General features: G+C 42.1%; 1 protein-coding gene across 4 annotated transcripts in view; it reads left to right on the plus strand.

The window, feature by feature from the left end:
• The window catches only part of PTPRG (protein tyrosine phosphatase receptor type G), a 712,041-nt gene that overhangs the window by 559,674 nt on the left and 136,569 nt on the right, over positions 1-15,798 (plus strand). For all 4 annotated transcript variants that reach the window (XM_019469870.2, XM_019469872.2, XM_019469869.2 and 1 more), the window contains one exon: positions 5,475-5,632. In XM_019469870.2, coding sequence (XP_019325415.1) covers positions 5,475-5,632 — 158 coding nt within the window. The remainder of the gene's footprint in view (positions 1-5,474; positions 5,633-15,798) is intronic.

Consider the following 15,798-nt stretch of genomic DNA (forward strand, 5'->3'; position numbering starts at 1 on the left):
ACAAGTACTTAAATATGTACTTCTGCTGTGCCAGACAACCTCCTCAGCCCTTAACTAATGTTAATTCACTTAATACTCACTTATTCATCTAACCTACTTAAGCGCTTGACACTGTTAAAATCCCATTTTGCAGATATTGGGGGAGTTTATGTTTTCACCTGAAAAGTACATCCTTCCTTCCTTCTCTGTGGCTGTACTCAGGAATTCCCTGTCTTGGGTCCAGCCAGTTGCGTACCTTGTGGCTTATGTGGGCTTTGTGGGCAGTGTGAGAAATAGAGTGCCACCATCTCTAAAATTATTTCTAACTTACAACGGAGCATTATGAGCACCCCATTTGTCAGTGGAACATTCCCTATGGGGCTGAGCAGGAAATGGAATGTTCAGGAAGATCAGTAAAAATTAATGTTCGGTGTTAACTAGAAAACTCAAGGAGGAAAGACAACAACTCAAGAGTTAATTCTGGAATGTCTGTTCACCAAAGAAATGATCACTAATGGTAGAGACACTTGAACATGTAAAGTTCTGCTCCCCCCAAGTTGTAGCCCTGGTTATCAGGGTGACTTTCTAACACTTGCCCCCCTACCCCCATCAAGGTAAGGGTAGAGAAGAATGTGGCCTGATGGCAAAATCCATTTCACTGACTATCATCGTATGGCCCTTGACCTAAGAATGGTTTTTACATTCAAACTCTAAGTGAAATGTTATCCCCCACAAAACAATTCATTCTTCTTATAATAGATGTATCGATTTAAAATTGTTCTCTGTTATTAGTGTTTTGAATATCATTAATAAGGTTGTACAAAAAAAAAAAATAAGGTGGTGGAAATGTGTTTGTTAATATAAGTACTTGTGTGACATCTTTGATTTTGCCTCTTGGCCTGCAAAACCTAAAATATTTACTATCTGGCACTTTACAGAAAACATTTGCCAATCCCTGGCTTAAAACACAAAATGAGCTGGTCTGCTCTCAGCCAAGTGCTTGCCTTGATAAATCAGGGCTCCCAAGGCGCTGTGCTAAGCCCCTTATATTTATGAGCTTGCTTAATTGTCACAACAATCCCGAAGAGTTATACTCTCAGAATTCCCATTTTACAGATAAGGGAAGTAGCTCAGAGAGCTTAAGACCTTTCCCTAAAGTCACACAGCTATTAAATATCTGTTGGTTCCAAAGCTCTTACTAGAGCTTTGGCAAAGAAAATTCTAACCTGTGTTGCCCAGGTTGATGGGGCATATGTCAGACGTGATGCACCTTTAAGGCACTAGTAATCAAGGTTAAAAAAAAAAAAGACATGTGCAAGCATTAAAGGAAGTACATAGCTATGTAAGGTGTAGGTGGCCAGGCCTTGGTAGTTTAAAAAAGTAATAATAATAATACAAGTATTAAGAATTAGAATAAGAATGATATCTGTCATTTATGAGATGCTTACTATGTTTTAAGCTCACAACAGCCCGGGAAGCTTTAGTAACTAAGATCACACAGCTTACAGGTCAGGGAGTTGAGATTTGAACCCTAGGGGCTGGGAATCTTCTCTCCTCCCCAACTCCGTAGGGACGGAGACATGAGGGGCTGAAGAGGGCAGTGGTTGGATTTTGGTTTTCAGCTCCTACTCCTAGGCTTACTGTCCCAGATCCTGAGCAGATTCTTTGAAGAAAGGATCCCATCTGAATTTCTGTGTTCTCAAGTGTTTGACCATCCTCTGGTCTTCTATTTCCCCAGCCGTAAAATTAAAGAATTGGACTAAATTGGTGGTTTCCAAGGTGTCCCTGGGTTCCCAGCTCAACGTTAACCACAGGGGCTGCACTTGAACTTGTTGAGTTGGCTGCTTCCCGTGTGAGATTTTGTTTGAATAAAGGGTTCCTTGACTCCCAAAGCCTCTGAACTAGGGTGGTCTAAGCCCCTCTCAGGTCTCAGAATCCGACCCAATGGCGGTGACTGTGGCGTAGTCAACAAGCAGCAAAGCTGCTTCTCTGTCCCTGTCACCATGTCTACCTGCCCTGCCACCCATTTGATGGCACCTGCTCATCAGTTAATGCTAGAACCTGCCTCTGAAGCCCTTGGGTTTGGTCAAGGAAAAAAAAAAAAAAAAAAAAAACCCTTCTGCACTTATAGCAATGGTCACACCTGCAGTTTCCATCTGTCCCTGCCGAATTCATAAGCCCGTACAGGAACTTGTGTATATTTCAGAGTCCCAGTCCTGCTGAAACAGTGTGCCCTTGTGAAATCCGGCCACCTCAGGTTGGCGGGGCAGGTGTTTCTGCTCTATCTTTTCATGTTCCTTAAAGCCACCGCCTGTTCCTGGACTGGATGCTGTAGGTGGGGCTTCACCCCTGTGGGTGTGCTAGTGTGGAGGGATTTTCTCGTCTCTACCTGTCTGCCCGCAGCATGCTGAACTGCAGCCCACATATTGGATCAGGCTCCTAGGGAAAAACTCGAAAGATTTTCTGGTCGTTCAGTCTGGATCCCTTGATCCTAAGGCAGCTCGGTGGGCTGTGGTGTGATGCCAAGTTCACCTACAATGAAGATGGTGATGTTGTGGCTTGTGATGCCAGGCCCTATGCCCCCTGTATTGCTTGGGGCCTTGTGTTGTCTATTTACACAGCCCAGGAGGCACAGAGGCGGCAAGCAAAGGCCAACATGTTTCCTGCTCCCAGCCAACCCGGTCCCAGCCAAGCCGCTTGCAGACATTTACCCCATCATTAGGCTGCTGGTAACCAGGTTGAAATTAAAACCCACACTTGCCAGCGGGCGGAGGAGCAATTCGGTGATTTCCGGCCTTTTGTCCAAACAGAAACCGCTTTTGTCATTTTGGTTATAGAGCCCTATAATTTGAAGACTTTTGCCTCTATTAGTTAATATTTAATTTTTCTTTAAAAAAAAGTGGAATTGAAAACCTGTATGAGACTCGGCCAAGTTTTCTGAGTCTCATGAATAAATGCTTCTGTCTCTGCATTCACTAGTGACCTTGGGCTTGGTTATTTAAACTCTCTGTGCCTTGATTTCCACATCTGTAAAGTTGGATTATTAAAGGCACATACACAGAGTGCTGTAAATTAAAAGCATATAGTGATGGTTTAAGAACAATGGAAGCCTAGGGCATCTGGCTGACTCAGTCACTTGAGAGATTCTTGATTGCAGCTCAGGTCACGGTCTCAGGGTCGGGAGACTGAGCCCTGCGTTGGGCTCTGCGATGAGCATGAAGCCTGATTAAGTCTCTGTCTCTGTCTCTCTCTTTCTCTCTCTTTTTCTCTCTCTCCCTCTGCCCCTCTCTCCCACTCGTGGTCTCTCATAAAATAAAATAAAATAAAATAAAATAAAATAAAATAAAATAAAATAAAATGAAAGAATAAAAAAGAATAATAAAAGCCTGGACTCTAAACCCAACTACCTGGCTGTGCATTCCAGCTCTGTAAATTGGGAATAGTAGGACTACTTTGTGGGGCTATATTAAGAATTAAATAAATTAATCATTGTAAAGTTCTAAGAAAAAGACCTGACACAGTGAGTACTGCTTAAATGTTTACAACATGTAAATATTTAGAATAGTGCCTGGCATACAGTAAAAGTTAAATAAGTGTGAAGTATTATTCAGTTAATCTCTACCAAAAGGAAATTGCCATTTTAATTATTTTGAAAGAGTCATTTGGGACACCTAGGTCCCACTTCGGCTCAGGTCATGATCACATGATTCGTGGGTTCGAGCCCCGTGTCGGGCTGTGTGCTGACAGCTCAGAGCCTGGAGCCTGTTTCAGATTCTGTGTCTCCCTCTCTGTCTGTTCCTCCCCTACTTGTGCACTCGCTCTCTCTTTCTCACTCTCTCTCTCTCTCTCTCAAAAACAAGTAAACATTAAAGAAAAAATTTTTTTAGTTTTTTTTAATGTTTGTTTTTGAGAGAGAGATAGAGCATGAGTGGGGGAGGGGCAGAAAGAGAGGGAGACGCAGAATCCAAAGCAGGCTCCAGGCTCTGAGCTGTCAGCGCATAGCCCAATGTGGGGCTCCAACCCATGAACCATGAGATCATGACCTGAGCTGAAGTCGGACGCTGAACTGACTGAGCCACCCGGCAAAAAAAAAAAAAAAAAAAAAAAAATTTCCTTTGAAGAGTTGATTTCTGTTGGGGTTTTGCATTATCCCCCAGTTACAGAGATCTCTGGAGTCTATGGATACACAGTTGCCCAAATACCTGTACTGATTGTTCTGCATAAAAGAAGAAGAAAGAGGGGTGGGAGCCTGGAAAGAATATTCCTGTGGGCACAGATGTGTCCAGAAAGTAACCTGGGGCCCTCAGGTGCCCCCCAGGAATGTCCTTGGGCCCATGGTGAAGGCCATCAGGGAGCTAAGGCAAACCACTAACAGGACTATAATAGCCTTATTATGTCCCTAAAAGGTATAAGAAAGGAATCCCAGACTTAAATTCAGGGAGGGCTAAACCTTTGGAGACCCAGGAAGAGAGTAGAGCCTTCTCTGATTTGGGAAAGAGGCTGGATGATCTACTGTGCCTGATTGGGAGAACTGTAACACTGTGCCCTCATCACTGCTGCACTGTTTCTTACTGCCTCCGGACCTTTGCACGTGCTGTTTGCACAGCCACAAATGCTTTTCTTCTGTTTTGCCCCCACCCTTCAATATTCACATAGTTAACTTCAGCTTCATCTTTAGCTGAGTCAGTCCAAGTTTTGGTGTCAACGTGCCTGGGTTCGTATCCCAGTTTTGCCACTTAGGAGCTATGTGGTCTCGGGCAGGCACTATTCCCTTCCACACCTTGTTTTTCTCATAGAGTTATCGTGAGATAATATTTTTAGGTCTCAACTGAAAATATCATTTCCCCTATTTATGGAAAGACCCCTCTGCTTTTGTAAGAAGAAGGAGCCTGTTTTCAGGGCCATCATACAACCCATTCACCTCAGGGTTGTTTGTTGGTTAGATTTCACTTTGATTTGGATAGGCACTGGGTGAAACTATAATGAGATTTAACCAACTTTGGAATTGAGCTTTACGGTTGGCTTATAGTTTTCTTTTCATGCTGAGTTTCTCCTGGGCATCCCAGAGTTCATTCCACTGATTTTAGTTCATAAGTATCAGATGGGGAAGGGTTCAGTGGTGAAGCAAGACTGGGAAGGGGTGGGTTACATAAAATCAAGTCCGTTTGTTTTCTGCAGAACTTCTCAGAGACTTCACTGTGCTAGTGTTGTGGCTCTTACCTGGGGCAAGAGGGAGGGACTGCAGATTGCCCTGCGTTGCTCACCATGGAACGTGTTTTTCATGAAAAACAGCGCACTGTGGTGTCTCAGAACACACCCTGGGAAACACTGCTTTGTTTTCTATGGCCCTCCCACCACCAAATGCTAGTGCTTCTCAGGATGTAAACAAACATAAGGCTTGTGATGTGGCACCAGCATGCCGAGGGTTTGACTGTGTGTCTGCAGCATAATACGACTTACCATTGTGCCTTTCTTTTCCCTCTTCCTCCAAACAGAGAAGGAGACCTTTCTGGATCCTTTCGTCCTCCGGGACCTCCTGCCTGCATCCCTGGGCAGCTATTACCGGTATACAGGTTCTCTGACCACCCCACCATGTAGTGAAATTGTGGAGTGGATAGTCTTCCGGAAGCCTGTCCCCATCTCTTACCATCAGGTAGATATTCAGCCCCAAATGGGGCCTCTGTGTTTACTTGTTTGTTTATGTTGACTGAACTGTCTAACATTGTTCCAGTACACCAGTAAGGATTTTTTTTTTAATTTTGATCCTCTGCTCCCCGTTGATTCCTTCATTCTTTCCAACAAACATATTTTTGAAACCAAGAATTGTAAACTATGAAACATGGTCTCTCAGCCGCAAATTAATTGGCTGAGCAGAGCTGCAGCTATGAAATCGAGTATTATGGAAGTATTGATCTTGAGGAGAGAATACTACCCTCTATGATGATGATAGCTTGTGCCAGAAACTCTTCTAAGCTCTTTATATGTGTTGACCCATTTAATCCTCAAGAACAACAGTCCTACGTGGTAAGTACCCTTTTGTACCCCCATTTAATAGAGAGACACAGAAGTGAACTAACTTGCCGAAGGCCACACAGCCAGTGACTAAGCCATGGTGTCCGACCCCAGAGATCATGCTCTGACCCATTAAACCTACCCAAGGTTCAGAAAAGAGAGGGATTGTATACACAATGAAATGAAAGAATAAATATCATCGATTGAACTCTTTCTGTGTGCAAACACTTTAGTCATAGCCAACTTAGTGGGCAAACACAGTTGAGAGACGGCTCTTGGGCTAAGATGTATACATAAGGACATCGTGGCCTGGAGGGATTGGGTAACATGCCCAAGAATTCATGGCTAATGAATGTTGAAGCCAGAAACCAAGCCCAGGTTTGTCTGATTCCAAAACCCACGTTGGTGACCACGACACTGACCGCTTCTCTCCCAGTGTGACCTGGGCTGATTTCACGGGAGGATGCATTTAGAAATTGGTGAAATGGAGATGGGGTTGGGGGCCATGTCAGAGGAATAGGAACCACCAGGCAGGTGGGAGTGAGAAGGGACAGGGAACCTTGGAATCACCTCATGAAGGATAATAGAAGAAAATTCTTAGAGGGGATATATGTGAGACATCGAAATACAGCATGCACTGAAGTAGAAGATTATGTTTCTTCTCCATAATTTCAGAAACGAGAACCAACAACAATGGGTAGGATTTGTAAGAAAAGGGATTTGAGCCATTAACCTGGATGGTCTAAAAATGGAAGGTTCTTACTAGAGCTGCTCACAGAAATGTCTTCCCAGAGCGTGACAGCTGGGACTAAGGAATATTGTAGTGGGCAAGGGGAGGTTCTGGAATTATGTGATAATATCAGTGGTAAAACTGAACACAGACAACAAGATTGTGGACCTGGCTGCCATGGGGAATAGTCCAAAGATTTTCCTAATAAGGGCAGAGAGTACAGAATAGAGACCGGGGGAAATAGGGTTGGATGGTGTTGCGGTCAGGTCTGTTTTGGATTTAAGAAATAGAAACCCACTTAAAGTAGCTCACATAAGGGGGCATTTTAAAGAAACAATAGTCGAGGCGTCCTGAGACAGAGCGGTCATAACCAGGACCGTAACTAGAAGATGAAGCACATTCTATCTTTCAGGGGCCACACAGGGTCTTAAGTCTTGGAGTTTCTGCCACAGCTCTGTGATTCTGTACTTCCACAAAATTCTCATCCCTTCTGTCTCCCAGTTTGTTTTCTTTTGGTTACTTGGCCAAATATGGTTACTCTCATACCTATTTACCTTTCGACTCAAGTGCCAGCTACCAGCTAACAATACTGTGGGTCCTACTTCAAGTATTCGAGAAGATGAATCTGAATAGATGTTGGCTGGCCAACACATTGGCTGGCCTTGGGTCCCATGTCCATCCTGAAGTAAATCATCAAAGGTACCAGGCAGCATTCTAAAGCTTTAAGTGTTGTCCCTCTGGGGGTAAATGGAGCACGTTTAGAAGGAACTATGTGCAGGAGACACACGTTACAGTTAGGCCACACAGACTTATTTGGCTTCACTGCTGTTGACGTTGTACTTTGAGAATTTTGTTTTCTCTTACTTCTTCTCTGATGAACAAAGAAGTACTAGAAATTTGGTTGCCGGACAGGATTTCCAGCCCTAAGAAGACAATGAATTAGGAAATGAGTTTTCTTCTTCATGGTGAAGTCAGCATTGTTTTATTAGAATAAAGTAAAATTGTAATCCAAATTTTTATCTCCCCTGGGTTGGGGCAGGGCATTTTGAAAAGGGATCCTTTTTTTGTCCCTTAAGATAGATGCTTTTGTTTTCAAAGATACAAGGGCTTGAGAGAACAAGGTTAAGACATGCAAGTCTGGTTACTTTTTTTGTAGGACACTGTGAAGGGGAGAGGCAAAGAGTAGTAATTGTTTAGTACTGGCTTTTATTAGAATTTCTGATATCTCATGGGTCCAAACAAAAGGCGGAGGTGTAGGCTTGGGTGTCTTGTCAAGTGCTGTCAGTGAGAAGCATTTTGACATCCAGTGACTGGGGGTCTTAGAAAGTGTTTGGTTAACAGCTGTTTGCTCTTCACTGCCTGCCACTGAGACCCTCAGAGAGAAGAAACCGTGAAAGACTTTTGCTCTGTGACTTCCAATATATGACTTTTCTGTAGGTAGTTTTATTTCAAGGAAATAGTGAAGAAATAAATTAATCGTATTGGCTTCCCAGTTTCTTTACTAGAAACCACCCTTAGATAATCCTTTTATCAGACACAGCTTCATCTGTTCCTCTCCTTCCCTTTCTCTCTCTCTCTCTCTCCCCCAAGGGAGGAAAACAACTCATTTTCATGTGGCCAAACAGAATCCTTTCTGGCGCACTGCTTGGAGGTCACGGCGGTGTCAGCCCTTGGAAAGGAAACCATTAGCCATCCAAGTATTATCGCTTCAGACCTTCCCACCCTGACCCTGCCAACATTCTTTCGGAAGCTAGCACAGAATGTTCGTTGCAGAAAGGCAGACAGCCAGTGCGGAAGACCAAGTAGACAGAATCCCATGTCTGCTTCTGTCAGAAGGAAAACATTCCTAGTTCCTCATCCTTCCCTTTCTCCAAAGACTGTTTCCTGTTCTCTCCTGTCTTACGCAGCGTGAGTGCCCGTAGGTGATGGAGACGAGAGTGTGTTCGCCATAAAACGCAACGGTTAGCACTTGTATGATGTGGATTCTTTGAAGCCTTCTGGATATGAACAACTACTTATTTTGCCTCTTTTGTGAGCCTCCTTGGATATTCAAACCAGTCCTGTAGCCAGTGAGCCCTGACTCCGGCCTGTGTGATAATCTAGATCTCAATTCAGTGTTGCTAATGGAATCACACGTTGGCTTGGTTGGCCAGCAGTCAGCATGGCTTAGGTGTTTGGTTCCACTGAACATCTACTGTAAGTAATAGGCACGCATCGTGCCATGACTTTGTCACCCAAACAAAATGGTGGCACTCTTCAGTGCTGGTGTAAGACTTCAAAGGAACAGGACTAGCACCTTGAGATGGTGCCTGTGTTATGCTTGTGATCATTCAGAGAACATGATCATTTGAGTGCAGTATACTAGGATGTGTTTTATTCTAGAACAGTGGCTCCCAAATGACGGTGTTTTGGCTGTTGGAAACTATCCCAGCCTTCCCTTTCCCAGGACTATTTGCTTCCAGTAGTCTAAAATACGATACTACCTATAATTTTCCCTAGTGTGAATTTTGTTTAAGTGCTTCTTAGAGGTTCTGTCAAAAAAGTAATCAATAAATAGGAAGATGTCTAGTTTGTTTGCTTTTGGATGTTTGATTTTTTTTTTTTTCTAACAATAAGCTGGAGTGGATAGAAAAGGCTTATTTGCATACTTTTTTTTTTTTAACCAATGTTATCTCTGTCATAAAGAGCAAAGAAACTTTTTTGAAACAAGACCATGTTCTGGGGCACCTGGGTGGCTCAGTCAGTTAAGCATCCAATTCTTGATTTCGGCTCAGGTCATGATCTTACAGTTCATGAGTTCAAGCCCCACATTGGGCTCCGTGCTGACATGGCTGAGCCTGCTTGGGGACTCTCTCTCTCTCTGTGTGTGTGTGTGTGTGTGTTTCAAAATAAGTAAATAAACTTAAAAAAATAAAAAAGACCATGTTCCATTTCAAGCCAAACTCCCTGGGTTTCATTCCTGGCTCCATTTTTCAGCCAAATTACTGAGCTACTCAACAGCTTACTCTGTGCCACAGTTTTCATCTGTAAAATGGGGATGATAATAACATACCTACTTCATGGAGCCATTATAAAGATTACATGATGGAATCTGAGTGGAATGCCTAGACTAGTGCCTGGCACTGCGGGACATAGTAGGTGGGTTTTTTGTTGCTATTGTTAAATAATCACCAAGGCTCTGGGGCAACGTTGTCCAGTAGAAATAAAACACAAGCCACATACATTATTTAAAATTTTCTAGCAGCCATATTAAAAAATGGAAAAAGAAACTCATTGTAATATTATATTTTATTCGACCCAATATATCCAAATTATTATCATTTTAACATATGGGCCTGGCCACATTTCTGGTGGGACAGCTGCATTTGGCTACTGGCTATTAATTAATAGCCCTGACGTTTACCTCAAGGCCACAACAACTAATGAATTACATAATTCAGAAAGTTTCTATTCCAACACCACATAAGGCACAGTGCATGTGAATAGAGGTTTTTTAAATGGCGGGGTGAGGTGTCATTATTAATCCCAACAGATAGTTTTCTTTGGTAATTATGGTTTAATTTGTTTCTTTCTGTAGAAGGAAACTTCTACAGAAAGTTCATGCAAAACTATCTGTAGCTACAGGAGGGACATGTCCGTGTAGTTAGCTAGCTATTCTCGGATTTTATTTTTGTAGCCATGGTTCAATAAGTAAAACTTTGGATGCTCCAGGCTATTGGGAATTTAATATTCCATCACTTTTGTTTAATAACGAGGCAGCAAAACAGGGCCTGCCCTGTCACCCCTCAAATGTGTTCTGACGCTAAAGTGTCTCATGACCTTAGGTGTGACATTTCAGTTCTTAATGCTTACCCTGGAGTTTATTATTATGTTTATAATGGACTCTGGCTTTGTTTCACTGCCATTATATACCCGTCCTATAAAATATTGTGCACATGAGCCTTTTACTGGTTCATAATTATATTACTTTTGATTTTCTCTCATTTTCCCCCTTCAGCCACGATGGTCCCTTCCCCACATCTCGTGGATGAGAGCTCTTTTTGCACAAGAATAGCATGAATAGATTTCAACTTTCCTTTGATTTGAACCGACAGATTAAAAACTAATTATTCTCTGTAATATTTTTATAATAAAAACTAAGTTGAAATGATTTATATACACTTCCAGCCAACACATTTGCAATTCAAGGTTAAAATTGTTCTTGAAACAGCACCAGTTAAAATGCAATTACAACTCCCCAAGCAGGGATAAAAGAAAGAAATGTTTTACATGTTCACTTCAAAAGTTAAAAAGTCAATTTTACATTATAGAAATAAAAACTTTCATTTATTTTTACTAAATGATAAAGACTTCATTAGTTATATTAAAGTAAAGATAAATCCAAGTGTGTTTATTACTTGCCTCTGGAAAAGAATAGGTGAATAAAAGCGTGGGCTTTGTGTGGTACACAGCTTCTTTTTCTTGGGTCCGCCATCTTGCTCATGGTTTCCAGTTCCTTCTGTGTCGAGCCGTAGGCTGTTTCTTTCCAGAGTACAGAAAAGTGCAAATAGATTTCTGTTGCCAGTGGTGGGTGCCCTGCATGAGTGGTCTTTCAGGGTCAGCTAAAAGGAACAGTTTGGGGACTTCTATTATCACATTCAGATCTCCACTGCAATGTTACTCTTTTGGTGAATAATGCTGCAGGCCTATTCTGCGTGTGACAGGAAGTGGCTGAGAGCATGAGAGAGTCATATAGACCTAGGTTTCTAATCCTCACTTCCATTCTATGATCTTGGGAAAGTCATGTAAAGTCTCTAAGCCCAGTTTCCTCATCAGCCAAAAATAATAATAATGATCTGACAATACCACCAACCGAATGAGATTCCTGTGAGGATTAAAGGAAAGCACAAAGCACTCTTATCACAATGCCTTGCACGTAATAAACACTCAATAAATAGCTGCTAGTGTAATGATATAATAGTGTTGTTAATAATGCTACTTTAATGATACTATTTTGTTTTTTTTTAATTTTTAAAAATTTATTCATTTTGGGGAGAGGGCAGAGAGGGGCAGAGAGATGGGGACAGAGGATCCGAAGTGGCTGTGCGCTCACAGGCTGACAGCAGTGAACCCAAAGCGGGGCTCAAACTCACGAACCATGAGATCATGACCTGAGCCGAAGTCAGATGTTCAACCGATTGAGCCACCCAGGTGCCCCTAACGTGATTATTTTAAACTAAAACAAGTTAGAAACCAAAGTAATGTTTGTAAGTTCCATGACAAAGTACCTGTCACATAATGGGTTGGATGAATGAATATACATTACAAGGGAGAAAGGAGGGAGAAGCAGAGAGAACATCTTACAGTTGTTGGAAGCATAAAATACAATCCTAGTTCCCACATTCCTCATAAAATAAGACTAATAGTAATGATAATAATACTTAGTGAATATCTACTGTATGCCAGGAATTATTCCTAACACATTATATATAGTAACTCATTTAATAGTAACAAGGACTACATGGGGTAGGTATTGATGTTATCTCTGTTGTACAAGTAAGAATACCAAAACACAGAAACATCAAATACTTTGACCAAAGGTCACCCATGTAGCAAGTAGGAATTGAAAACAGGGTTTTGAACCCAGATAGCAAGAGTAAGAGTTATGAGTTTAGGGCCCCACCATTAGAATTGGAGGCCCTAGAAAGTTTTGAACGGAGGCATGATCTTTTCTAAAAGATCGCTGTGCAGCTGTCAACCAGGTCTAGAAGGGTTGACAGTTTGTTCTGTGGCTTCGTGTTGGGCATTGCTGCCATGTGGTACAATCCTAGAGGACACCTTCTCATTGTAGTCTCTGTAAATAGTGTTGCTTGGATTCAAAAAGTGGACGTCCAGGTGGTGGTCAGGTTCCCCTTTATCGAGCGTGGTTACAAAGCCAGGGTAAGGGCCGAGGGACAATCTGCAGTGGATTTCTCACCCAGAGTATCACTGTTCACCTGCCGAAGTGAAAACATAGACTCCCTTTGCCAACCCAGGGATCATGGCGGTTTCCACTCAATGGCCAAACATGCCAGATACCAACAAGAGAGGCCACTGGCAACTTTCATTCAACTTAGAGGAATGACAGGGTTCTAGTGAATGCTGCCAACCTACCAAAGGACATTTGATGAGTCTGCTAAGCTTGACCTCCTTTTCCTCTTTTGTGTGACTGTCCAGTGAAGCTATGATCCAGGTGACAGTATAATATCGTTCAGGTCATCAGTTCACTCCGTGAACCGTCACATCCTCCCTTGGAAATCTCTGGGAAAGTTGAGGTAATGACAAGGAAGCTACCGAGCTTTTAAGCCATGGCATGTCATTAAGCTGTAAGAGCAATTTAAGCAAAAGCATTTTTGTGTTAAATTCAGAACCTGCCTCTTCTTACAGTTATATGACTAATTCTTGAGGCATCAGAAATAAACTTTGTAGGAGAACTAAATGCTAGCTGTGAAAGAGGCAAGTCTTCTAGAGAATAAACAAATCTTAGATTGCCGAGACAGTCTCCAAGGCCATCCTTTTCTGGCATCTCAGAGATGATGCTATTTCAGGACAGACGGCTGCTCTTCCAGAAGATTTCCAGTATACCTTGCTACGTATGGCAGCCCGGCCATTAAAAAAAAAAAAAAAAAAAAAAAATCACCCTGAGAGTTAAGAAATTCTTCCTTTTATTCAACTCACGTCTCTAAGGCTTTAATTTAAACCAGTTGCCTCTTTTTGGCCTTCTCTGGACATGGAGAAGAGCTGTTCAGCATCTTCCACATACAAGGGCCTTTAATCAAATTACTCCTAACTTGCCTTTTCTTCAGGCTAAACAATACCACTTCCTTTAACCTTTCCACATGGGATTTATCCTCCATCCTTTTAATCATTTTGGTTGGTCTTTCCCTCGGTGGTCTCCAGAGGCTCTTTGTTAATTCCTTCCATGTAATTTTAAGTTATTTTCTCTAAGAAAAACCCGAAACTTTCTCTCACGGGTGGATGTGTTCGGTTCTGATTTGGGCAGTCCTATCAGAAGCATATACATTGCCAGGTTGGGGCAATTTGATTTCTCAATACCTCCAGTTATCTGAGTGGGTCCCATTTGGCAGAGTAAACAGTCCAATTTTCTTAATTTTTCTGGTTTTATTGCCTCTCTCTCTTCACTGTAAATAAAGAAGGAGCATCAGAAGGAAGAGTGGGAAGAGAGGCAATTCTGAACAGCCGCCACATGAGTTATTTAGAAGTTACATGATCAGCAGAAAATGGGAATAACACCACAGTACCAGGCTACTTTTGCTTCTGGGCTCGTTGAGAGACCATCCTGACTCTATTACCTTAATGAAAAAGCAGGGAAAGTTTCATGGTTTATTATCACTTTACATTTGCAGGAGAATTGGAGGGGAGGTGGACTGATAGGTGAATCCAGGTACTTAAATGATTTCTCTTGGCTACAGTCACTATGATCATTGCTTTCTCATGCAAAGAGAGTGAGTTTCAGATCAAGCAGGTCAATTTTTGTGACATTCTCTGAAGCAGTTTGAGAAGCATTGGGGTTAGTTCCAGGCCTGGAGATTACCATCCAGAAACCCAGATTGGGGAGGCCTGGCCGGCTCAGTCAGTAGAGCATGTGACTCTTGATCTCAGGGTTGTGAGTTCAAGCCACACGTTGGGCATGGAGCCTACATTAAAAAAAGGGGAAGGGGGCACAGAAAGACACCCGGTCATATTGTTCTTGTTTATTTTACACATTGGTATTGGCCACCTTCTTGTCCCCCAAAGCCTAGGACAGCCACTCAGTGCCTGCTTGGGAAGCATCTAACATCTTTCACGTTGTAATTCTGTCCTAAGAAAGCATTCTGATTTGGTATTCAGGGAGCCAAATGGGCCAGGAAGAGTTCATTCAGTGTCTCTCTTTTTCATTCCATCCCTCAGGCGTTAGTATTTTCCATGGCTGAACATTTTAGATTAACTTTATTTCTTTGGTGACCAGGATAACTTTCTGGTCCACTGAGAACACATCTCTGTTACCCATTCTCAGCTTCATTTCTCTTATATCATAAAATTGCTTTGTTTTTTTTTAAACCCTTTAAAAAAATCTTTTTAATGTTTATTTATTTTCACAATTTTTTTTTTAATTTTACTTTTTATTTTTTTAAAATTTACATCCAAATTGGTTAGCATATAGTGCAACAATGCTTTCAGGAGTAGATTCCTTAATCTTCTCCCATTTAGCACCCCCCACCCCAACACTTCCTCCAGTAACACTCTGTTTGCTCTCCATATTTATGAGTCTCTTGTGTTTTGTCCCCCTCCCTGTTTTTATATTATTTTTGTTTCCCTTCCCTTATGTTCGTCTGTTTTGTCTCTTAAAGTCCTCATATGAGTGAAGTCATGATTTTTGTCTTTCTCTGACTAATTTCACTTAGCATAATACCCTCCAGTTCCATCCATGTAGTTGCAAATGGCAAGATTTCATTCTTTTTGATTGCCCAGTAATACTCCATTGTATATGTATACCACATCTTCTTTATCCATTCATCGATCAATGGACATTTGGGCTCTTTCCATACTTTGGCTTTTGTTGATAGTGCTGCTATAAACATGGGGGTGCATGTGTCCCTTCGAAACAGCACACCTGTGTCCTGTGGATAAATGCCTAGTAGTGCCATTGCTGGGTCGTAGGGTAGTTCAATTTTTAGTTTTTTGAGGAACCTCCATACTGTTTTCCAGAGTGGCTGCACCAGCTTGCATTCCCACCAACAATGCAAGAGAGATCCTCTTTCCCTGCATCCTTGCCAACATCTGTCGTTGCCTGAGTTGTTAATGTTAGCCATTCTGACAGGTGTAAGGTGGTATCTCATTGTGGTTTTGATTTGTATGTTTATTCTTATTATTTTTTTAATGTTTATTTTTGAGAGAGAGAGACAGAGACAGAGACAGAGTATGAGCAGGAGAGGGGCAGAGAGAGCCAGAGACACAGAATTGGAAGCAGGCTCCAGGCTTTGAGCTGTCACCACAGAGCCCGATGTAGGGCTTGAACTCACCAACCATGAGATCATGACCTGACCCAAAGTCGGACC

This window comes from Panthera pardus, unplaced genomic scaffold (genome assembly GCF_024362965.1).
Source record: "Panthera pardus isolate Hobbes unplaced genomic scaffold, ASM2436296v1 HiC_scaffold_8, whole genome shotgun sequence".
In the NCBI taxonomy this organism is placed as follows: Eukaryota; Metazoa; Chordata; class Mammalia; order Carnivora; family Felidae; genus Panthera; species Panthera pardus.